The sequence below is a fragment of the Alosa sapidissima genome, chromosome 21 (genome assembly GCF_018492685.1).
Source record: "Alosa sapidissima isolate fAloSap1 chromosome 21, fAloSap1.pri, whole genome shotgun sequence".
In the NCBI taxonomy this organism is placed as follows: domain Eukaryota; kingdom Metazoa; phylum Chordata; class Actinopteri; order Clupeiformes; family Clupeidae; genus Alosa; species Alosa sapidissima.
The window spans coordinates 7,781,956-7,807,678 of record NC_055977.1 but is presented as its reverse complement, the minus strand read 5'-3'; the positions used below and the strand labels follow the sequence as shown (position 1 = coordinate 7,807,678).

Genomic DNA, 25,723 nt, shown 5'->3' with positions numbered 1-25,723 from the left:
GACTGCTGCTCTGGCATGGCTTAAAAAGATGCTGATGCGACAAAGGTGGAAGTGCCGGGGACAGAAGAGATGATGAGATGATGACCCTGTTTTTTACTGCGCTCCCCCCAGAGGAAGAGTTTTACTGATGAGGAGCTGATGGATAGGCCGCTGGGGAGGTGTGTGTGTGTGTGTGGTGGTGGTGGAGCGGGAGTGTATGTGTGTATGGTGTCTGGTGGAGGGGTGATCCTGGCAGCTGACTGACCTAGCAGAGCAGGCTGCTGCTTAGGGAACCTCTGAATACTGGCTGCCATCATCGATACATCTGATGACGTCTTATTTATTATTCATTTTAATGAATTTTCATCATTTTTTGGACATTGTGACTGTATGGCAATGTCAATCAAACTGAAATTGTGTAATTTTGATTAGATTTATTTTTATTCAATCAAAACCCAAAAGCAGTTTGACTGTTATTATCTAAGGCTGTAACACACAAGAAAAGAGCTAGAGAACATAATACAACATATATAGAATATTTGTCTTGTTTGAAAATAACACCACACTAGACACAAAATAATCACAAACAGCCACAGTCAAGTCCCCAAACATCCGACTCTCTTTGGCTCTCGCTGGACTCCAGCAGCGGCAGGCTACAATGGAGTGACTAACTTGCTACTTCAGCCAGCGTCAGTTTCCCCACATGACTCTTTTTCAAAAGGCCTGAATGTTCTGTTTCCCCACAGGACACTTTTCAAAAGGCCTGAATGTTCTGTTTTCCCACAGGACGCTTTTCAGAAGGCCTGAATGTTCAATCTGCTGTGGCTGTCCTGCAGCGGCCCTTCTGTCTAGGAAGTAAATGAGTGGTGATAATTACCCATGTAGAACAGCAGGGGGGGCTTTTCCCAGCCGGTCCCCAGCCAACAGCCAGCCTCTCCTCACTGCTAACCAAACAGCACTGATGATCCCACGGGGCGCAGTCACACTACACTACAAAACGCTACGCTAATGGCCAGTCAGACTAATGGGCATCCTCTGAGATTTCACACAATTCTATCTAGTATTCTAAGGGTAAAAACATCCACATAATAATCTGAGACTATACAATGACAAAAATAATCAATCATCATCATAATCATCATCCAAAGTGCCCTTTCATTGTGCAGTTTTACCTCGAACTGTGATGAATCCTGGTTGACACTATTGTCTGTGGGGATTCTCTTTTCATTATACATTTGTCTTAACTACAAAAATCTCACATTACAGATTATTATGCCTAAGCATGCAGAGAAAGAGGAAGAAAGAATATGGATTCTAGAAAAGCAATGACCAGGAACAAATAAATAAATAAATAATAATAATAAAAACAGACTCGGATAACTTTGAATCAATATATCATTTTATTTAAAATATGTTACAATGTAATACTCTACATGACTTGTTTTATGGTTAGTTCAACCATCACACGTTTTAGATATAAAACTATCCGTTTGCTCCTCATTATCATTTTTGTTAATTCATGTCAGAAGCTGGATGAAAAAAATTGCACCAATGGCAGGCCTTCATTTGACATGTGCTGTTAGCTCGTGGCTCCACCCTCCCCCCCCCCCCCCACACACACATACAAAACGAACAGAAGAGAACAGAACCAACATGTCAGACCCCCAAACCCACACTCAACACAGAACAAACTAGGCCTAACGTTACACTACTATAGAATTTTCCTGTTACTTCTTCCGTCATTTATGCCAAAATAATAAAACAAAAAAGAGAAACAAACAAACAAAACAAAACAAAAATAAAATAAATTAAAGTTTTTTTTCAGTCAGTTTTGCCTACAGAGTGTTTAGTTGAAAACGACACTTGGGCAATAATTTACACGTTTAATGCAGAACACAGAGAAATGCGTGTTTTTTTTTTTTTTGTTTTTTTTTTAGGCTTCAATTCCCTCACGGTTAGAACAAAAAGGACCTTGCTCGCCCTAAGGAATGCCACAAATTTCCCTAAAACACCCTGGCTAACACTCATCAACAGTGATTCAGAAAGAGCTGTAAACCTCAGCATGGGGACTTTCTTAACACAACACAGCAAGAGGTTCGGTCGGTCACCCACGTCTTGCCCTTGGATTGCCAAGAAGCGTTTTGACATTTTGACATTTCTTAGGCGAGAATCTGAATCAGAGTGGACTGGGGAGGAGACTGCTCTCGCTGTCGAGCAAAAACACTCGTCTCCCGGCTTCGAAATACATTCTGGTACATTCGTCCCCACACTCTTACACAGCAGACAGGCAGCCCACGGAAGAGACAAACAGACAGAGAGAGAGAGGGGGGGGGGGGGGTAGAGAGAAATAAAGAAAAAAGAGAGAGAAGGGGGGGCAGTGAGACACTCAGAATGGGATAGAGAGATAAGTAGGGGGGCGAGAGAGGGCGAGAGTGAAAGGCACTCAGAGGGAGAGAAACTGACAGAATGACGGAGTGAGAGAAAGAGAGAGGGGGAGGGAGAGGGAGAGAGAGAGAAAGAAAGAAAGAAAGAGGGGGAGGGAGAGAAAGAGAGGGAGAGAGAGAAAGAGTGACTGCACAGGGGACATGGAGTGCTCAGAGGGAGACTGCAGGAGCTCTGCTCCCATTTAGAGTTAGGACCGAAAAACATCAAAGCAACCACCAGCTTCAGCCAAACACAGGATTGGACAGACCTGCCAGAGTGTGTGTGTGTAACTAAGAGGATGGACATAGTATGTGTGTGTGTGTGTGTGTGTGTGTGTGTGTGTGTGTCTGTGTGTGTCTTAAATGTGTCTAAGCGAATGGGCACGATTTGAGTGTGTGTGTGCGCGCGCTTTTGAATGAATTGGCAAGGTGGTGTGTGTGTGTATGCGAAAGAGAAGGAGAGAGACGGAAAGAGAAAGAGAGAAAGAGAAAGAGAGAGAGAGAGAGAGAGAGAGAGAGAGAGATTTTGACTAAAAAACTGATGGGCAAAGCTAAATCTTTGTGTGTGTGTGTGTTTGTGTGGTTGTTTGTTTACCAAAGGCATGAGCATCTTAAAGTAGCAGCCACTTAAAAGTCTCCAGAGCGCCAACAGACTGGGACAGCATTTAACGGCAACTTTGACTAAGACAAACACCCAGCTGTCAACGTGATGTCGTCACAGCAACGACAGGATCCATCAAACCAGACATTAAGCTGATGAAAAACGGCACATGGCAAGCCCACGGAAACAGGACTCGCCTGTTCTCACACACACAGGAAAGTGAGCGAGAGAGAGTGAGAAAGAGAGAGAGAGGTAATGAGCGTGAGTGTGTGTGTGAGCATGTGTGTGAGTGTGAGCTGGCATATAGATGGTGGCTCCACCTGCAGGTCTGCTCTGCGCTGCGCTGCGCGCCACAGAGGTAATAATCCAGCCTGATCCCTCCGCTCCGGAGTGCAGCCCCGTGGGGAGGCTCACCGCCCAGCGGAGGTCTCAGCTAATGGGGAGCTCTGTCTGGCCATGCACACACGCACACACACACACACTCTGTCTCACTCTCACACACACATGTGTGCACACACACACACACACACTCACAAAGAGTGCACAAGCAAACACACATGCAAACCCACCTTCTCCGCTCTCACTTTCACCAAGGCAATTCTGACACTGCACGCTACTGCCCTCTGTTGGAAACACAAGGTACTGCACTCCCACCAGAAAATACACCTGCGCTCTCTTCCCTCTCTCTACACACCTCTGGAGCGCATTGTGGAGTGGTGACCACCCACACACACACACACACACACACACACACACACACACACACACACACACACACACACACTTAAGACTTATGTTATTCGATTCCTTAGATTCTCAAATCCATCTCCATAATATACTGAGCACATACAGGGGTTCCCCCTTGGCTGCAGCCAGAGCTCTCCCCCCTTGGTAAGTGTAGGATAACACCTCTTCATGTAAGGCTTCACTGACTGGGAGTCATAGATAGTTTGACGAGTGCCTGCTTAACTGGTGTCCTTTAGACTGGGATTAGTTTTCAGAGATAAAATTCTCTCAAGATACATTATTTAATAATATAACTTTTCCTTTTTTTAATTTATTTATTTCAATCCCCTTCACCAAATCTGTTTTTTTGTTGTCAGACTGGCGCTCTGAGTTTTAGTTGCCATTGGAGACCATTACTGGCTGGAAGTATGTCTGTCTGTCTGCCCGATAAGCACTCTCCAAAATAAAAAATACTCTTCTAGTTTCACCTTAGACAGAAGTTAGTAGATCTCCATTTGAAATCCAGCCCCTGTTCTCTGCTGTCAGCCAATCAAACTAGCAACATGTGATATACTTGGGTTCTGACCAATCATACTGTAACACTGGCCCCTTTCAGCCAATCGGTTGGCATGTTGCTGCCTTTACCATTTTGCCAAATGCAACACTGAGCATAGTCCACAAACCCTCACCTGTTTTTAACCAATACTCATTCAGACCAGGGCAACACTGACCAATCACAGTCCTGCTGTTCTTCCTTTTCAACCAATGGCGTGGCATAATAACAGCCAAAGTCCCGCCCCTGGTGATGCGTCGAGAGTATCATCAAGTGTCATCTACGAATGGCATGAGCATCTATTCTGGACGATCATCTTCCTCCTCTTCCTCCTCCTCCTCGTCTTCTTCTTCGTCAACCACCATCAACAACATAGACTTCGTCTTCTGGGTCCTTGCTGTAATAGCCCTGCGGTGAAGTGGGATGCGTGTGTTTTCATGTATGTTTGTGTGAGACACTGGAGTAGGAGAGGTGTGGGATGGCTGATGGGGGCGTTGTGTGTGTGTGTGTGTGTGTGTGTGTGTGTGTGTGTGTGTGTGCGTGTGTGTGCGTGGGTCTCCTGCTCACTTGGGGAGCCCTTAAGAAGTGGCGATCTCCCCCCCAACATGCCTCCAGCCCTGGGGTTGCTCCAGTGGAGACAGATACTCTGAGGAATAGAAGGACACACAGCGTTTACAGCTTATTTACACTATTGTACTGTATTTGCTTAGAGACACTTTTACATTGAGATTCATTCATTTAGCAGACATTTTTATCCTCTGGAGGAACAGGACAGACAGTGTTTATTTACACGACTGTACTGTATTTGCTTAGAGACACGGAGTTCACGTTTACATTTGGATGTATTCATTTAGCAGATGCTTTTATCCAAAGTGACTTACATATGTCAACTACATTACAAGGGCCATAAGTGCCTTGCTCAGGGGCACAACGGTGGAAGCTGGGAATTGAACCCACATTTTTTTTGTACTTTTTAGCACTTTTTTTGGCTAACCCTAAGTCCTTAGCGACTACGCTACCACCGCCCCACCACAGTATTGTACTTGCTGTAGTTATCATTTATTTATTCATTTCCTATAATGTCCTATCAAATCTATAGACGGTAGCATTGCGTTTAAATGTATAGACTTTTGCACTGTACCAAAACATATAGAGCTAAAACATTGGTTAGTTTGTTATCTGTATGTCTTTGGCATATTGCAAATGAAGCATGCAGTCATAGACCAAAGGCCACTGAACATTGCAAGGAGGGAGGGGGGACAGAGTGCAAAAAGTCAGAAAGGAGAGAGAGAATGAGACAGAGACAGAGACAGAGAGAGAGAGAGAGAGAGAGAGAGAGAGAGAGAGAGAGAGAGAGCGAGAGAGAGAGAGAGAGGCGGGGAGAAAGGATGAGAGAGAGAGAGAAAGAATGAGTGAGTGAACAAGTGAATGAGAGAGAGAAAGGAGGAGAGAGAGAAAGAGAGAAAGAAAGAGTGTTAGAGGTGTGCATGTCCAAACTGAAAGAGGAAGTGTGAAGTGGTCTTTCTGACCTCTGCTCATTGTTCTGCTGGATTTACACATCACATGTTCACACACATGATCTCCCCATATACCACTGCTCAAGGCAAACACACACTTTTATGGGCTCTAGCCGACAAGCGCACACACACAGGCACGTACACACAGGCACGTGCACAACACTCACTCTCTTTTTTTCCCTCTCTCACACAGACACACAGTCAGCCACTGTTGACAATTTATGTACATTTAAATTCACTATCAATATTCCCTTTTAACTGATCCATTTAGTAGTGCTGTTGTTGTCGTCTGTAAGGTTTTTTTTAGGGCTCTTCAGTAGTTAGATTGTTAAGATTTCGACCAGAAAACTCCTGACTGCTGCTAGTTCCAACTATTATCATTGCTGATTTTGGCAACCTTATAATACGTTTTATTTATATAGCGCCTTTCTCAGACTCAAGGTCGCTTGAGTTCTGCTCCACCACTGCACAAGTGTGGTCATGCCCCTGACGCTACGCTGAACAACACTGCACCAAACTGCACTGCGCTCAGCTCAACCTGGCAACCTTGAAACACTCTTTCCATTCGCCTGCTGTCTGAGCACGCCGTCTACAATAAGCAAATCCACTCAGACACACGCGCCAGGGACAGATGAACAAAAAGTTACGCAACCGCCTGAGTCAACTTTGACCCTGGCTTCCTTTCAAAAAGGAAACCACATCAGCTTTGTTCTCTTATGGGAGAGAATGTTCCAGACATATTAATATATATTAATATATATATATATATATATATATATATATATATTAGGGGTGTAAAGATTAACCGATACGTATCGGTATCCGTTTTTAACGTGTAAGATACGGCCCCGTATCGGAATAAAACTGAAATGAACCGGTCGTTATATCGATTTACTTGTTACAAATCGGTTCACAACCTTTTCTGCTCGCTCAGACTCTCATTTACGTTCCAAGCAGCGCGTTCATCCCATGTCCGGTTTTGAAACTATACATGGCACGGAATTGTGGGTAATGCAGTTCGTTTTTGGCTACATTCATTGCCCAAAGTTGTCAAATGGCCTCATTACCCATACATCTACTCCAACTTAAGCACGTGACAACTCGCACTCGGTCGTTTGTTTTACAGTTTTTACTCTTTTGTTTTTCAAAATCCAGCACAAAATTAAACACTAAACAGCAACGATAGTCTGTAGAGTATAGCCTTACGTTTGATGAAGGGATTTACTTAATGTTAAATAATAATTTGACCCTTGCTAAAATGATGCACAAATTATTAGCCAATTATTTTGTTCATATTCACTCAGATTTGTGGCATTATAGGTTTCTGCATTAGGTCTACCGTTGGAACAAAATAAACCCAGAGAGTTCAATGATATGTAGGCCTATTTTATTCTTGTAGGCTATATGAGAAAAGGCCAAGAGCACTGTTTTATTTTATTTCGGTATTGTCTTACCTCAACAAGGCTACAGCTCCATGAAAACAATCAGATATAACTCTATATCTGTAAAGTCTATAAAAAGTCTTTTTTTGCCTAATTGACAACCATGACCATGATAACTGATAATATAAAATGAATGTGCACCTTGAGCAAATGATAAAAAAACTTTCAGAATGCTTTCCATTCTTGAACTGCATCAAATTGCATCGAATCGCATCACATCGAATCGTACTGAATCGTTTTTTATGAACATGTATCTTTTCTTGTATCGAATCGAGATTCACACCCCATATATATATATAAATATAAATAACCAACAGCACCATGCACACCATTTCATCATTCCCCCCCCCCACACACACACAAAATACACCTTCTTAATTACTTTTAATTTACTCTTGCTGGCTCTTGAGCTTAAGAATTTCATTACTTATAATTAATTTTATAAGTACATGACAATAAAACTACTTGAACTTGAACAGAAGCAACAGATGACACAGAGGTGGAGATGAGCGAGCCCATGAACACATACCATTATTACTGCAGTTCTTATTGTCCTGGTCTGATGCCTCCTCTTCAACCTGTCATGAACATCGGATAGACAGACAGAGAGAGAGAGAGAGAGAAAGAAAGAAAGAAAGAAAGAAAGAAAGAGAGAAAGATAGAAAGACGAGAGAAGGAGAGAGAGACAGTAAGAAAGTGAGAGACAGAGGCAGAGAGGGATGGAGGGAGAAAGAGAAAGAGGGAGAGAGAGGGGGAGGGAGAAAGAGAGAGAGGCAGAGAGGGATGGAGGGAGAAAGAGAGAACATATTAAATGCAAATTGGATTCATGGAGGTGGCATGAGGCTACAGTATTTGGCCTTTAGTACTGATGAGGTCAAGTCTCACCTCTTTCCTCCACTTGAGCTCACAGAAGATCCTTTCAAAGCACTCGTGCATGTAGTTAAACTACGGAGACAAAACACACACACACACACACACACACACACATTAAAGGGATTTCATACATTCTTTATAACAGTATGTGTCATCTGTGTGTATATCTGCATATGAGCAAGTGTGTGTGTGTGTGTGTGTGAAAGAAGAGACTCACATAAGGTGTGAAGATCTTGACCCAGCGAGGCTTCTTCTCTCCCCTGGCGTACTCGAAGCAGAAGGCCATGCCCTCCTCATCTGTGTCCCAGCGCTGCATCTCACCCCACTCAAATGCAATCACCTGGTTCTGAGAGAGAGAGAGTGTGTTAAAACACACACACACAATCACCTGGTTCTGAGAGAGAGAGAGTGTTAAAACACACACACACAATCACCTGGTTCTGAGAGAGAGAGAGAGAGAGAGAGAGAGAGAGAGAGAGAGAGAGAGAGAGAGAGAGAGAGAGAGCGAGAGAGAGAGAGAGAGAGAGAGAGCGAGAGAGAGAGAGCGAGAGAGAGAGAGAGAGAGACACACACACACACACACACACGCTTGTTTCTGAGAGAGAGACAGGGACAGCATTGATACACATACACTCAAACGCAATCACCTGTTTCTGAGAGAGACAGGTACAGCATTGACACACACTACCACCTGGTTCTAAGAGAGACGGCATTAACACACACAAACACACGCACTATCACAGAGACAGCAGGAGAACAAGGTGTTAACACATACACACACACACCCCATCAGCTGAATCTGAGAGAGAGACTGTTAATATACACGAGCACAAGCAAGCACACACACACACACACACACACACACAGACCCTCTGAACTCGCTTCCAATTTTTTTGTTCTGTGAGACAGAAATGCATCAGTATGTACACTCACAGTCTACAGTCCAACAGGGATTAGCAGCAGCACACACACACACACACACACACACACGCACGCACGCACACACACAAACACACACACGCGCCCACTCCCCTCGAGCCTCATCATCTGATCTCAAGGGAGACCCACACACACCATCTCAGAAGAATGAAATCGGTGTAAGAGATTCCAAAAGAGAGAGAAAAAAAGACTTCATAAAGCTCTTGTGTATGGTGTGGGGGAGCAAGTGAGTGAGAGAGAAACAGCATGTGTGTGTGTGAGACAGAGAATGAGAAAGTATTTGTGAGAGAAAAGAGAGTCTGATTTGGATGGCCACACACACACAGTGTCTTGAGACTCACACACACACACACACACACACACACACACACACCATGACTCATTGTGCATGCACAATGTAGGCGGTCACATGAGTGACACCTTCATGTGAATTCCGTGGAGCAACATCCTTCCTCTTTTGACTGAAATGTGTGAGTTTTAATTTGACAATATCAGAAAGTTCAAACTGACATACATAGTACATAGACACACACGGGCTAATCGTGCTTGCTGTACACACACACACACACACACACACAAAAGGGCTAATCATGCTTGCTGTATTGACATGGCATCAAAAACAAAAAGCATTAGACATAACAGAAAAAGTCATTTTAAGTTTTAAAGTTCTGTGGGTCTGAATTGAAGTTGTGTGATCCTTCAGACTTTGCTTTCACTGTTATATAGAATTATGAAGAACAGCTGTTAGTTAGAATTCTGTTTTGAACATGGCTACATTACTCAGAAACCAATAAGTATTGCGACACAATACATACAATACTCCCCCCCCCCCCCCCCGCCCCCCTCACACACACACACACACACACCTCTAGGGTTCCATCCTCTGTGCAGGCATGGAGCTTGAAGTGCAGGGTGCTGATGGCTGCGATCACATGACCCTTCCTCCGTGAGTCACATGAGCAGTGCGGGAACGCCACCTCATTGTAGCCCTCACACGACCGCAACACACTCAAATACTGCAGGAGAGAGAGGGGGGGGGGGGGGACAAAAAGAGAGATAGTTCAGTGGTATAACAAGGTACAGAGAGAGGGGGGGGGGAGAACAAAAAGAGAGATAGTTCAGTGGTATAACAAGGTACAGGAGAAGCATTTTTTTCCTCTCACTCCTTTGATGATGCAGTCTGCGATTCCATCAAAGGCTTGTTGATATTGAGTTTAACTACAATCCAATCTACACCCCTCTCTTTCATGTTCCTGAAGTGCGGTGTTGGCAGGCATTATTTTGAATTCAGTCTGAGCCTCAATGTTTACCATTTACAGACACAGAAAACCCCTGTGGTGCTTTTTCAGAATGCACTCATTTGGAGTGGACAGCTTGAGGAACTTGAGGAAACACTTTGTTGAATTTGTGTGCAGTGTTGTGGGATGAAATTGTGGACTGCACCTCTGGTGGGACTCTCCCAGTGAATAAGGGGAAATACATAGACTGCAGCAATATCCATGCAAACCCCTCCTTAACTTCCCTCTTAAACTTCTCTAATATCTTATTTTCTTTATTAATTTTTGATGCATTATTATTATCCATGTCCTTTTAGCTGCTAATTTGGAAAGCACTTGGAATTAGCAATGCCCTGCCTTGCCTCTAGGGGTGACAAACACTGAACATGACAAAGCTGCATGGAGTTAGAGAGATCCCAGACAAAAAGCAGTGGCGCAAGCAGTAGTGGGAATTTGGGAGACGGATGCAACGGGACAGGGGTTTGGATCCTAACTGAAACAGTTAACACTTTATAATACAGACCCAGCAACTCACACACACACACTCTAAACAAAGCTGGACTGGAGACTGCCCTACAGCTAAAAGCAGAGCTGTAGACTTGATATATATATATATATATCAAGTCTCTAACGCTTGCCTACAAAGTAGTCTCCGGTTCTGCTCCACCTACTTGAATGCCCTCATACAGACTTACACTACCTCCAGACCGCTGCGCTCCTCTGACGAACGACGTCTAGCTCTACCACCGGTGCGCTCAAACCAATCCAAACTTTTCTCATCTGTTGTTCCTCGTTGGTGGAACACACTGCCAGTTCCTACAAGGGCAGGGACATCCTTTTCCACTTTCAAAAAACTCCTGAAGACCCAGCTCTTTAGAGAACATCTACTCTCATAGCAACACTTACAACAAGTCTTACTGATCCTAGCACTCACCAGCCGTTTTAAACTGACAAGTAAATGTTAAAAACAGCACTCACCGACGCACTTATTCTTACTGTACTCTAATGTTTTTTTTTAAACTGTCCTAAAATTGTGAGAATTGTTCTAAAACTTACTGTTTACCATGTTGTTAGTCGCTTTGGTTAAAAAGCGTCAGCCAAATGTAATGTAATGTAATGTAATACCGGTAGTTTGGCCAACTAGGGAATGGAACGGTCTGAGCTATCCAGTTATGCGCTTGGTTCCGAGACGATCATGTGGTTCGTGGACGCCATGTTTCATACCAACATTCTTCAGATCCCCATTCACATAGTACAGTGAATAGTGGAAAAAATATCATAAATTATTATTCTTTTTATATATATATATATAAAAAAAAAAAAAGCCCAACTGCTGCACGTATGGCTGCAGCGCAAGACCGGGAAGTGGAAAACGGTTGCACAATTTCCCCCGTGACCCAAAAAGAAGAAAACGGTGGGATCAAAAGGTCAGAAGGAAAAACTGGAAGGCCAATAATGACCAATAATGACTCCCTATTGTGTGAGTTAAATGTCAATGTCTCTCTTTGGCTTATGTTAAGAATTCACATAGGAAAAATATATAGTAATACAATCATTGATGTATTAATGTATCTAAGAGCTTAGAAACTACCTTGTGATCTTGCCATAGTCATGACTTGAATTTAAGCTTATGTAATTTCATTTGACATCTATAACTCAGATGAAATATACTGTGAAAAGCACATAACTTTGCCTCGGTTACTACTAAGTTATTATTGCCTCGGTTACTACTAAGTTATTATTGCGTCGGGAGACGGAATAAGAAAAGAAAGGTAAACACTGCTCCGAGGCTGATTAGGCGACGTGGTCACTACAATGGGCATTTTACAGGCCCGTTTAAGATATCAAAGGTCAATATACACTGGGATATTTCTGTAAGGGCCATTTACATATTGACAAATGTTGATAATAACATTTATAGGCCTGTTAATGGTGAAAATATGCGATTTATTTCAACATAGCATATTTGCCCCATAGGGTTACGCTGTAGAATCATCTGACGTTGGTCTCCAACATAGTGACCATGATGAGTTGTCCGAACTCTCTCTATACAACACTTAAACACTCAGTAACACAGACCCCCCCACCCCCCCCACACACACACAAAACATGGTCTCCAACATAGTGACCATGATGAGTTGTCCGAACTCTCTCTATACAACACTTAAACACTCAGTAACACAGACCCCCACACACACACACACACAAAAGCTGGACTGGACACTGACCCCACAGCTAAAAGTAGCTGGCAGCAGCAGCACACTCCCTCCTTCCTCCATTCATACTCAGGAACCCAAACACACACCCGCGGGTCTCCTCCCAGCTCAAGGAAATGAGTTGGAGTTCAGGAATGACGGGGTTTCTGCAGTGAAGCCTGCAGACCGACGGCTGACCACACCGAGGTCACAGGTCTGACTCCCCACCCAGAGAACACTAATAGTATAATCCAAACGCACATCCTTCATCTATTAAACTCTTCCTTGCTGCTGAATCACATCCTCATCAGTAGGGTAAAACTAACTTGTCTTGTGGTGGTCCAAACCCAGGCCACGTTTCCTATTAAGTGGCTCAACAGTCAGACACTTGAGTGAATTTGGCTTCACAATGAATGGGAAGGTTCAACATCAAAGGATTTAAATGCGACGTCGCTATGAATATGAAGTATTTGTCACCCAGCAAGTAAGCCACTGTGGGCCCAGATATGTTTAAGACAGAGGTGGAAGTTGGGTCGTCACTGTGCCTAGTATATTTGAAAGAGTATTGGGATCTAGTCCAATAGATACACAGTATAGAAATGTGAACATAGACATAGTTGGATGAGGAAGAGGAGGATGAAGAGGCTGCAGATGGTGTCGAGCAAGGTTGTATGAAGTCTGATCCTTGCCTTGAGGCAAAGGCGAACTTCACTGCTTTTTTTTTTTTAGCTACCTGACAAAATGGCCCTTTGATAGGGAGATTGAAAGAGGAAAGGGACAAAAATAGAGGGAGACAGGGCAGAGAGAGAGGGAGAGAGAGAGTCTTACCATAGCCATCTTGCGCTGTTCTGCGAGCTTCTGCAGCTGGTAGGATTTATCCTCAGCCTTTATGAAGCCCTTCTTCACGTCGTCTTGTGCCTGGAGAGAGAGAGAGAGGGAGGGGAGAGAGAGAGAGAGAGAGAGAGAGAGAGAGAGAGAGAGAGAGAGAGAGAGAGAGAGAGAGAGAGAGAGAGAGAGAGATGAAGCTGATGCTGCTCCACCACACTGACACATCTTGGCACACACACACACCATCAGGATTTATGCCAACTGATGCCTAACTGGCCACTCCGGGGTAACAGCTCAGAGGCAAAGCTGAGCCAACCCAGACCCAGTTCTAGAGGGTCACCCTCTCTGACCCAAACCTAGTTCTAGAACATTGCCCTCTCTGACCCAAACCCAGTTCTAGAGCATTGCCCTCTTTGACCCAGATTCAGTTTTAGAACGTCACCCTCTCTGACCCAAACACAGTTTTAGAACATCACCCTCTCCGACCCAAGCCCAGTTCTAGAACGTCACCCTCTCCGAACTGACCAAGACACAGTTCTAGAACATTACCCTCTCTGGCCCAGATCCAATTTGACTTGTGACCGCTGCTAACCCTAACCCGGCTCCCACACACTGGGCATGGGGGTCTGCCCGGCCAGCTGCTCACTGGGGTGATGGACATAAGAGAGATGCGCGTGGTGGTGACGTAGCTAGGTACAGTGGGTGTGTGTAAAAGATGCCTGATTAACAGTCATATTGGGGGGGGGGCGCTGTGGCGCAGCAGGCTACAGCGCCCGTACCATATAAGGGTCTGAGTGCCCACGGGAACCCAGGTTCGAATCCGACCTGCGGTCATTTCTCGATCCCACCCCATCTCTCTCTCCCACTTCGTTCCTGTCACTCTCCACTGTCCTGTCCAAATAAAGGCAAAAAAGGCCAAAAAATATACTTTAAAAAAAAAAAACAAACAGTCATATTGGTCACATAAAAAAAAAGATGATAAGTGCTATTGGCTTGATATAATTGGCACATAATAAGAGGAAGACTTGCTATTGGCTGAAGTGCTAATCACATAATAAGAGTAAGTGTGTGTTTATATGCGTGTGTGTATTTGTATAAAGTAATAATGGGGTGTATAGAACAACGTATACATGCGCGTATGCCTGGGCATGCATGTGTGTGTATACGCAAGACAGTACACGTTTGGCACATTGACAGCGTGTGACTTAAGAGTATATGTATGCAGACAATTCTCACTGTTTGCACTCTGTGTGTACGGAGATGCTTGCAAATGAGATGAGTGTGTGTGTGAGTGTGACTTTATGCTCCCAGCGCTGTGGGTTAAGTGTTTACGAGTACGTGCTTCTGCCTGCGTGTGTGTGTGTGTGTGTCAGCAAGGATACCTCAACAAACCATAAATACAGCGTACAGTGTAAATATAAGTAATGTGGTATTGCTTATACCTAGTCTGACACTGTTCTATTCACCTCTTCTCTTGAAGTAAAAAAATAGGTGCACTCAACTCCGACAAGTAAACTACCTCCTCGGTGATGGTAAACAGAGTAAAAAAACAAAACAATCTAAAGTGTTTACTCTTTCTTAATTTATGGGAAGCAAGTCGGTAGATGTCTCTTTAGTGTCTTGATGTCTCTGCATCACAGACACATCCATGCTGCCTTTTACTTAGCAAAGCAGGATCCCTCGATACGAAGCTCAGATTCTGGTCAGGTGTACAACTATACTTTGAGAGCCTTCTTCTAACACACAGTCCAGCCGGATTCTGGGCACCGAGTTCACGCTATTCCCAGCTCTTCTCAGTAATGGATAAATTCTACTGAAGACCCCAAGGCCATCTGACCATGAGGCTTAGTATGTGTAATTGTCGTTGAAGTGTTAAGAAAACAGGAGGCTTGAACCTGCTTTTTGGCAAATACAGCACAAATCCATGAGAGGTATGAAGACTATCTGTCCAAACTTGTCATATTGAATTGCTAAGTGATTACAAATACTTCACAGGGATGTTGCACAATCACTATGTCATTATATAGACATCAAAGGACAGATAACAATACATGTTTGAAATTTGTTCTTCTTGCTCAGTCAGTAAATCAAAGTTGCTCACAACAGCAAGGTCACGTTCAATGCTTCGATAGCATTCATACTGAGAACGCAAGTCACTTTGGTTAAAAGCCTCGGCCAAAAGTAGCCACATTGTTCACGAATGTGGGCATATTAGAAGAGCTATTTGCATTCCAGGCATCAGCAGCATAGCAACATTCATGGAAGACAGGAACATTGCACAATGTTGAACATCACACCATTTTAGTAGTGGTACGTGCTCGGCAGATAAGAACGTTACACAAAGTTGAAGAATGTAACGACGTCACTTTGGCAGTGGGAGTGCGTCAAATGAAAATAAGAAAACCAAAAGCAAAAACGTGTGTGTGTGTGTGTGTGTGTGTGTGTGTGTGTGTGTGTGTGTGTAGCTCTGCTATTTTTAGCCTGCTGACAGTCACAGGTCTCTTTGTTCAGCTCAGCTGTAGACAAACAAAACAAAACCAGCCAAACCAGGCTCTCGTCTCCTCTTCTCCTCTCCTCTCCCTTCCCCTCTCCTCCCCTCTCCTCTTTTCCTCTCCTCTCTTCTCCTCTCCTCTCCTCTCTCCCCCTCTCCCCTCCTCTCTTCTCCTCTCCTCTACTCTCTTCTCCCCCCCTCTCCTCTCTTCTCTTCCCCTCTCCTCTCTTCTCCTCCCCTCTCCTCTCCTCTCTCCTGTCTTCTCCCCCCCCTCCTCCACGTGTGCTGGCAGTATTTATGGTAACAACAGAAACACTCTGTGGTTCAGATCAAAGGCCCAGTTTGTAACCAGACCCATGGGAGCAGAGCGAAGGTGTTAAAACCTGGTTTCAGATACATCCGACTAGCGCAAGTGTGGCAGCGAGCGGAAATGTAGATGTCGTGGTGTCACAGGGCTGTATGTTACCTTTTTTTCCCACATAGCACTGGTGCTACAGAGGTTAAAAGATTTGTAGCACCAGTCACAAAATCTGTAGCACCGGTATAAAACCTCTAAAATCAAATCACAAATAGGGCAGTTCATCACAGTTCATCTAGGCCTACTGCAACTGGATTGATAAAAGGTCATGTAGTTGCAAACATCTCACCTGGCTACATTGTGTTTGAGATGAACAAAAGCTATCAGCAATGTTATTTGGCTGTTGTATTTTGTAAAAAAAAAACAAACAAAAAAAAAACAATCCCTGCCAGTTCCATGCAGTTTGACTTTCCAGCGGGTATCAGGAAGAGAAGTCATGCCATGGTAACCGAAGTGTTCCGATCGCGACGTGCAAAAATGGCAGAAGACTGGTCTGTTTTTGTTTTTTTTTAAACGTACAGTACGTGCCGCCATCACATCTGGTGTAGACAGGTGTAGCCTCCCTGTCAGTGTCACACGCAGGTATTGTATTGCCACACGCAAAACTGTACCGCACCAGTTCTACGTTGGGAAATCATCCATTGTGTGTGAGTGAGTGTGTGTATGTAAGTGTTTGTACAAACTGTGAGTGTGTGTGTGTGTGTGTGTGTGTGTGTGAGAGAGAGTGTGAGTGTGAGTGTGAGTGTGTGTGTGTGAGTGTGAGTGTGAGTGTGAGTGTGTAAGTGTGTGTGTGTGTGTGTGTGTGTGTGTAAGTGTGTGTGTACCTGGTGAAAGCAGTAGTGCAGGGCGAGTGGGTTGTCCTGCAGCAGTTCCTCCTCCTGGATGCTGAAGAGCCACTTGCGGAGGGCCAGGCACGTGCCGGGCACAGCGGACGTCAGGTTCTGCACATACAGCTTATGGGGAAACTCATTAGGGGCCAGCTTACGCACTACAGAGAGAGAGAGAGAGAGAGAGAGAGAGAGAGGGGGGGGGGGGGGCAGAGGACAACAGAGAATACATAATGATAATGAGAGATAGAGTGGGAGAGAGAGAAAAAAAGAGGGAGATAGAGATGAAGAGAGAGCATAAGAGACAAAAGTAAATATGATAGACAAGCCTGATACATACAGGGACATGCCAATCTCCCCTACCTACAACACTATCTTGAATTTCCCCTTGGGGATCAATAAAGTATCTATCTATCTATCTATCTATCTATCTATCTATCTATCCACAACCCTTTCAGACAAATGTTGTACTGCAATCTGCAGTGTTTCTGCTAGATTTTTTTTTAACAGTGGCGGCAGGTTAGTATGAAAAAACTGGTCGGGTGTCACTGCCGGGATGTCTTTTTTTATTCTAGTAGCAAATCACACCATTTAGCCTAACGTGACTTGAGAGGGACAGGATTCAGGAACTAAGACAGGCCCATCTTCTGTCTGACTCACGTCACGTTAACCCATGCATTAAACCACATTGTCACTTGAACGCTTGAACATACCGGTAGTTCACGTAGACAATGGAGAAACGCTTAGCTTACTTCGTTTATGACAGAAATTAAGTTTTGTGCAAACACGTAAAAACACAACTCACAACACTGCCTTTATTTGGTGCAAATCTCCTTTGCTTTATAGTCCGCGATTCACATTAGGCCCACTAGGCCATCACCGCGAGTGCATACAAAATGGTTTGCAATTTACCTTCATTACTACCAGCAGTCATTGCTTTTTTAACTGCGTCAATTCGCTATTGAGTGCGCATCTAACGTAACAGCGGTGTCTTCGCGGAGACATCCTCTCTCCAGTTTCATTTTTGCTGTTGTTGCGAGCGAGCTTAGGCCTATAGACTACGATATGGGAAATACTTTATACGATCAGCTTCAGAAATTAATGGGTTTTCCTTGGCCTGTGCTACACCTTTCCAAGTTGTGTGAAAATTGTAGTTTTTGCGATGTTGACAAACACGCGTAGCACATGGAAGCTCTTGATAGCGCATGTCACTAACGTCTATAAAAACAATATATTTATGGAATAAAACTAGACAGGTACCTCGGATTAGCATTGCTGTTTATTCTTAAACTGCAATTTTCAGCAGCCAGCGGAGGGCATTTAGCCTACTATGCTTCTGGACAATATTTTGCGTCCCCCCTAATTCTGAAGCAGTGGCACCGCTAAATGAAGAGGAAACACTGAGAAGAAAGTTAATGCTTTAAATAGGCTACATCAATACAATATATAATATGTGAACTGAAACTGGACGGGCCATAATAACCTCTGACTAGTTTAGGCTACTTATTGTTAAATTGCAATGTGAGCAGCAGCCAGCAGGGGAGGATACGTCGCAGGATTATTTAAAATGCAAATGTGCGTCCGCCCTGATTATGATACCGTGGCGGTATTAAAGGAACCGTATGTAAGATTGTGGTCAAAACTGGTACTACAATCACTTTCAAATTACTGTAGAGCGATGTATCCCCTTCCCCTCCACTCTGACTGGCAGAGCTGGCAACCCGGATGCCGAAACACTATTGACTTTGTGATTAGTAGATAGGTGGAGGGTGGCGCATCAGGCCAAAACACAATATGACAACATCAACATCAGTTGAGGGCTGCAACTTCACTTTTTAAATGACAATATCCTGGCCGGACTACTGTTGTCAGTGATATAAGTATTTTAAATGAACATGATTTCTTAATGTCTAGTGACATATCAGGGCCATTTTATGATTAATTGAAATACATTTCTTACATATGGTTCCTTTAATTAAACCGTGGGGGTTGACGAGCTGACGAGTGACAGACAGACAGCCAGACTCACACCCTAGCCGCACCCCTCCCCAACTATTTATGAACAAAATAGATAAGTTACACAGGAAGGCATGAAGAACTGTAATGAGTAACTGGGGAGCGAGGAAGAGCGAGACCGCGTGCGCGAGGGAAGTGCTCCCTTTGTAGAGCGTAAACATAGTTTAAGAAGGATGTACGAGCTGCAATCACGTCTGGTGTAGCTATGTTATGTGGCTGATGTAGCTAGTTCCATTGATTATAGTGGAAGCTGAATGTTGCAGCATACGCTCCAGTTATGTGCCTGATGTAGCCTCCCTGTTAAATCCCATTTTTTAAAGAGAGCATAAAGTGGATAAAGTGGAGAGAGAGAGAGAGAGAGATAGAGAGAGTAAGAGTGAGTGAGTGAGAGGAGTGACCACTGAGCAACGTGCGTAAATGTTTGTATATGTAGGTTTCTTTACTTTTTTGTAATTATTATCATTCCTGTGAACGCTTTGGCAATGCATCATATGATTTGTCGTGCTAATAAAGCATATTTGAGAGAGAGAGTGAGACAGAGCGAGAGAGAGAGAGAGAGAGAAAGAGAGTGAGAATGAGAGAGAGTGTGTGAGCGAGTGAGAGAGACAGAGACAGAGACAGAGAGAGAGAGATTTCTCCGCAGTATCTGACTGGCTGGCTGTCTATATAGTGTGTGCTGGGGCCGTGATGTTGGTTGGGCACTAGAGGGTGATTTAGCGTAGCGATGGCAGATGAAGAGGCTGACTGCAGCAGCGCTGCTGAGATGCTTCAGCACAGCTGGAGCCAGAGAGTCCACAGCAGTCAGCAGCAGCAGCACCTGTAGCAGCCAGCTGCATCCCAGCATCTGCCAAATGAGTAATAGCCCAGACTACTGGGGGGTGGGGGGTGGGGACGGCACTGTTAAGAGATGTAAAGGAAGGGGTTTGGAAGTGGGGGCTGCACCCCACCCCTGAGGGGCCATCTTTGGGTTTGAGAAGAGCCAGTGGAGTGAGAGTAAGTACGACTGAGAAATGGCGACAGCAGAGCTGTGTTGTGTTGAGATTAGGCAAACAGCAAAAATCTGTTCCACTTTTGGTTTAGTTTATTGTTAACAAACAAGCTTTCTTTGAACGTTCCTCTGAAATCATTTCATATTGCTGTCAAATTGTTAAAATGCCAACTCCCACGTCCAGCGACCATGTTTGTTTGCAGAGAACTACCCTCTCAGATGGTTTGTTTGTGTGTATATGAAAATGTTCACAGTGAACTCAAAGCTGTCGAAATACATTTGCTTTTGCTTGTTATTTTGAACACACACCAGGGGGGTATTCCAAGTACGTGGTTTGGTGATAAACCTGGGTAAGTTAACTCAGAGTAAGTGGTAATCCTCCTAATAGAAGAGCTGTATGGCTTCATTCTCCTAACAAAACAATGCCATAGGGCTCTTGTTGTAGGAGGTTCACCACTTACTCGGAGTTAACTAACCCAGGTTTGTCACTAAACCATGTACTTGGATTACTCCCCAGGTATTTCAGGATTTGCAAAACATTTGAAATATGACACTGAAAAACACCCTAAAGCAAACAATCAATAAGAATGTCATTTCCCCCTTAACAAATTCTCATGAAATAATCAGCTGAAACGTGGAGGGAGTCAGCTTTAATGTACTTGTACTATTTTGGTTTAATTTATTGTTATTGGTAGCCACCAGGACAGCTTAATATCAGGATATAAAACTAGACATGTGGTAAACTAACCACTAAAGAACAGATTAGCCTTTATTGTCTCCAAATTTGTTTTTGGCAATCGAGAGTCAGAGAATACAGTGCATTCACACTAGACTGCTGGGTCCAGACCAGAGTTCGTTTGGACCGATGGTTCGGTGATTTTTGCTAATTTGAACGCAGTAGGGCTGGGATAAACGATTATTTTTTAAAAGATTAATCTAGCGATTATTTTTTCGATGCATCGATTAATCTAACGATTCATTTTTTCAGTCCGATTCGATTTCGATTATCTCCTCATTAATTGACTAATAGCAACTTATACCTGTTTATTTACATATCTGAATGAATTAAACATGAATTCTTTAACATTGCAATATATGTTTATTGCTCTTAAGATTCCAAAATAAAAGACTATACAAGTGCAAAGTAGCCTAATGCATTTTTAGTCAGAGGTAGCATTCAATAAAGTTCAGTAGTGTATAGGTCTAATTGAGTGCCCGTCACTTTAAGACGTTCGTGAGGGTATCCTTGCAATTAACTAGCCTGGCTAGCGCCACCACTTCTCAATGAGACGTGGTCTGGGAACCAAACGTTCATTTTCTCGTATTTGAAAAAAATGCCCAGATCCGTTTATTGGGTGCCACGGATGTCTATCAAATGCGTCTGTGCATAGCTCATCATCGTCTTGCTTTCCCCCCTGTTCTGTGATTGGTTCCCTATCTCAGGCGAAAATTTGCTCCATGGTCTCCAGGCTGCCTTAGCAGCGTGAATCAAATCGCGCGCAAGGCAGCATGGGAACACCCAGGCTAGCAATTAACATTAACACAGTTAAAAGGCTGCTGATGTGTGGATGCAATTCATAACGTAGTTAGTTCTAATAACGGTTCGTACTTCTCCTTGGGACAAGCACTTTTGAGTCTTGGAAAACACCTTTCCATTTACATCGGGATTTTGCAAACATTCAGAGTCAATAAAATGAGCCCTACATGAGTAACGAAATACAAGCAGCTGTAAGTAAGCATGCTAAACTTGACATCCAAACAGTATTCTAACGTTAGCTTTGAGATACTGCTTGATTGCATACTGTAACTTAACTTAGTTTAGTCTCCTCAATGTACTATGTTTTGATAAGACCTTAGCAGAGTTTACTTTAACTTTAATGCAGCAGTTTTGAACAAATTTGCGCAGCATGGTCACGATGCTAAGCGGATTTAATAGCAATTTAGCCCACTGTGTTCTATGCAGGGCTTCTATGTGTCAACAACAATCCTTCAACAATCGTGAATATTTTGTTAAATGCACATGCAGAGGAGGAGCAGCGGGCTCGTTACGAGAGAGAGCGGGCGGGGCGAGGAAAGGGTTCCGAAAGGTTCCGAAAATTATTTTATCTTATCTTTAATTTAAATAGTACAACATAGAACATCAATGTGTGCTGGCCGGTTTTGATTTTGTGGCGCCCAGCCACAGATTAGTCAACGTATGGAAAACACTGAAGGTGTAAAATTAAGAATATTAAGCAGCACACGTTATGCTTGACGAATCGACGCGCATATTTTGCGTCGACATATTTTTTGCGTCGACATCATCGATTACGTCGACGCGTTGTCCCAGCCCTAGAACGCAGTCTACCGGACTCCGGTGCGGACCAGAGTCCGCTAGAAAACAGGGGTACTGTTCATTAGAACTCCGGTGCAGTTTGAATGCCATGTTCCAAAATCAGGAAATAAACTGCCGTTTTTGCAACGTTGCCAAGCGATGTTGGTAAAAAGAAGCTAGTGTTTATGACATAAATGGACCCAGCTCCGCACACAAATATGTAATGTGAACAGAGACCAGCTGGGTCAGGGCTAGGGGGGAGTAATCACACTCGGGTACGGTCCAGTTAAACGGACCCAGTGTGAATACGCCCTTAGAGACTACATTTACACATATAGAGACTACATTTACACATACAGAGGACTATACATTTACACATATAGAGACTACATTTACACATATAGAGACTATACATTTACACATATAGAGACTACATTTACACATATAGGGTCATATATACACACACTAAAGGAGCACTATTCTGACAACAGGTACAATGATTTTCTGAACCGTATCTTTGAATGTGCCACTCACCAAAAGTATGGTTGATGACCTCAAAGAGGGCAAAGTAGCTGGCCATGATGCTGTCCATGCCCACCTTCATCACCAGTGCCTGCGGAAGAGAAGGAGTGCTATTGGCCGATATGATTCTCACATAATAAAGACGGTAAGTACTATTGGCCGATATGATTCTCACATAATAAAGACGATAAGTGCTATTGGCCCATATGATTCGCACATAATAAAGACGGTAAGTACTATTGGCCGATATGATTCTCACATAATAAGGACCATTAGTACTATTGGCCGATATGATGTGCTGGTCACATAATAAGTGTCAGCGTGTGATTAGACGATGTGTGTGTGTGTTCTGTACTCTTTACCTGGTACACCTGGTCAGTTGTGCTGTTCTTGCGCACCCGAACGGAGATGGTTGTCTTATCTGGCAAGGCAATACGCAACTCCACATCTGCCACGCCGTTGTAGTTCTACAGCAAACATGCGCACACACACACACACACACACACACACACACACACACACACACACACACACACACACACACACACACACACACACAAACACACAGGGAAGATGTAGGCTTTTTCAATATCAGGCAAATAGCAGGTGTTCCTTTATCATGAGCTGTTGATAAGTTGCTAGCCCTTTGTGACATAACAATGCTGAGAGATAAATTGAAGAAGTTGAGCAAAACAAAAACAGGTTTCATAGACCTGAAACAGATCAAACTGACAACATGCCCACTGTTTAATGGCGGTAGAACTCATGACTGTGACATGACTCTCTCTCTGACACTGATGATGGCTTAGGCCGAAACGCGTCTATGGACATGGCAAAGTAAAGAGAAAAAAACTTGAGAGTGCGGTTTTTCTACTCCGACTTGTGTGTGTGTCTCTCTCTCTCTCTCTGCCATACACACATTTGATGAGTGTGGCAGATAACTGAGGTAGCGCTAGCCGCACAGCACGGGGAGACGCCGCAGGGTGGCATCAAGTCCCGACTGCGGCTTGGCCACATCTTACCTCATCCGATTCAGTCAGAACTCCTGCATGATATCGCACTCGCCGATCACCCGCACGGAACAACACTACAGAGAGGAGAGAAAGAGAGGGAGGGAGAGAGAAGAGAGACAGATGTCAGGTGTCTATCTGAGGCACTTAATCTGGCATCTTATCTGGTTTTCTGATAGCACATGTCACTGTGTGTGCAGGACAGGCTAGCTGGAAATGTTACTGTGTTTATAGCCATTTTATGTTAATTCACACCCTGGTTCCTCTTTCACACCATGGGTTCCTCTTTCACACCATGGGTTCCTCTCCTCTTTTTGATTTCTTTCATTTATTCACACTCTTCTTTCACATTTAGTTTTTTTTGCCATCATTAATTTATTCTTTATTTCTGTCTGCTTTCATTCATTCTTTTTCATTTTCATCCTTCTTTCTTTTCCCCCTTTCATTCCTTTCCTCCCTCTCTCACTCACCTCCTTCATCTAGCCACCTTCATTTTTCTTTTTGGGGTCATTCATCATTTCCTTCTGCTTTCATGCATTCCCACATTCATTCCATCTTTCTCTTTCTTCCGTTCCCACCATCCGGTCATTTCTTTCTTTCATTATCTCCTCATTCATCCCTCCCATCTCACCCTCCCCCGGCCTCTCTCCCTGTACTCTTCCAGGCCCTCTCCTCGGTGTGTGTTCAGCTGATGATTGAGACATGCACGCACGCACACAAATGCACAAACACATACCTGTGATGTTTGAGACACGCACAGCAAACGCACAGACCACACTACGCAAACAACCGCAAAAAACCTCTCTCAATACACACGTGTGCACACACACGCAAACAACCACAAAAACCTGCAAACACACGCAAACACACACGCACCTCTCTCCAGGTACTCCTCCAGACCTCTCCTGCGTGCGTCGAGCTGCTGCTCGGACAGGGAGAAGGGCCACTTGCCGGGCAGCTTGGGGAAGTTGAAGTTGCTGAACTCCCTCTTGAGGTTCTGGTGCAGGATGGCAAACTCACGGTAGCGCTTCGAGCACAGCTGCCTGCCTGACATGTACACATTATACACCTGTACAGCACGACAGGAGACGGAGAAAGAGAACGGGAATTAGTTAGTAAGAGAGAAAGATATCTTGTGTCATAATTATATGCAGATTACCAAATACAGAGTACAGGTACAGAATACAAAACACCAACGACCTGAAAGGGCCTGCTTGGTATCCTTAGTGAAATGCTCGACAGCTGCTCTGTTGGCGAGCTTTTTTGTCCACAAGGTTTGTTTTGTTGGTGATTTTGTTTTTGATGGTAAATAGGCTTGGTTGCTGATTGACCACCTGGGAAATCCCCTACCTATAGCACTCCTGTGTATATCTGAAATAAATACCAGCATTGAGTACACTCTCCAGTTCAAATGTAAAACGGCAATGTGTAGGATTACAATGTTTAGATATGATTAACGGCATAGTGTATTATATTAGCAATATGTATAATATTACTTATTATTATTATTTTGTGCAATGTTGATGGACACTTTTGTTCCTCTTAAAATACTAATATCATTTCTGCTTTTTAGCAGTCTTTGGAATTCACCTTATGGCAAGTTCTGAAGTCAAAGGTAGATTTGAGGTTGACCTGTCTAGTAATATATCTTTGCAATGTTTACTTCATACAAAGGTATTAACTAATAAACTAATAAAAACAAGTTGCAACACTAAATTAATAATCAACTATGTACTTTATGGCTTCTGCATAGAAAAAGACAGGAGAGACGCAGAGGTAGTAAGACACACACACACACACATATATATATATAAAACAAGAAAGAGAGAGAGAGAGAATGGGGA

At 43.7% G+C, this 25,723-nt stretch overlaps 1 protein-coding gene across 1 annotated transcript in view; it reads right to left on the bottom strand.

Annotated features, from left to right (window-relative positions):
• Positions 1 to 1,356: 1,356 nt before the first annotated feature.
• Positions 1,357 to 25,723, bottom strand: part of snx27a (sorting nexin 27a) — a 39,997-nt gene continuing 15,630 nt past the window's right edge. The window contains 12 exon segments of the mRNA XM_042075982.1: positions 1,357 to 4,928; positions 7,771 to 7,819; positions 8,127 to 8,186; positions 8,332 to 8,460; positions 9,920 to 10,069; positions 13,354 to 13,443; positions 17,027 to 17,190; positions 22,882 to 22,960; positions 23,232 to 23,336; positions 23,892 to 23,908; positions 23,911 to 23,956; positions 24,748 to 24,948. Coding sequence (XP_041931916.1) covers positions 4,861 to 4,928; positions 7,771 to 7,819; positions 8,127 to 8,186; positions 8,332 to 8,460; positions 9,920 to 10,069; positions 13,354 to 13,443; positions 17,027 to 17,190; positions 22,882 to 22,960; positions 23,232 to 23,336; positions 23,892 to 23,908; positions 23,911 to 23,956; positions 24,748 to 24,948 — 1,158 coding nt within the window. The 3' untranslated portion in view covers positions 1,357 to 4,860.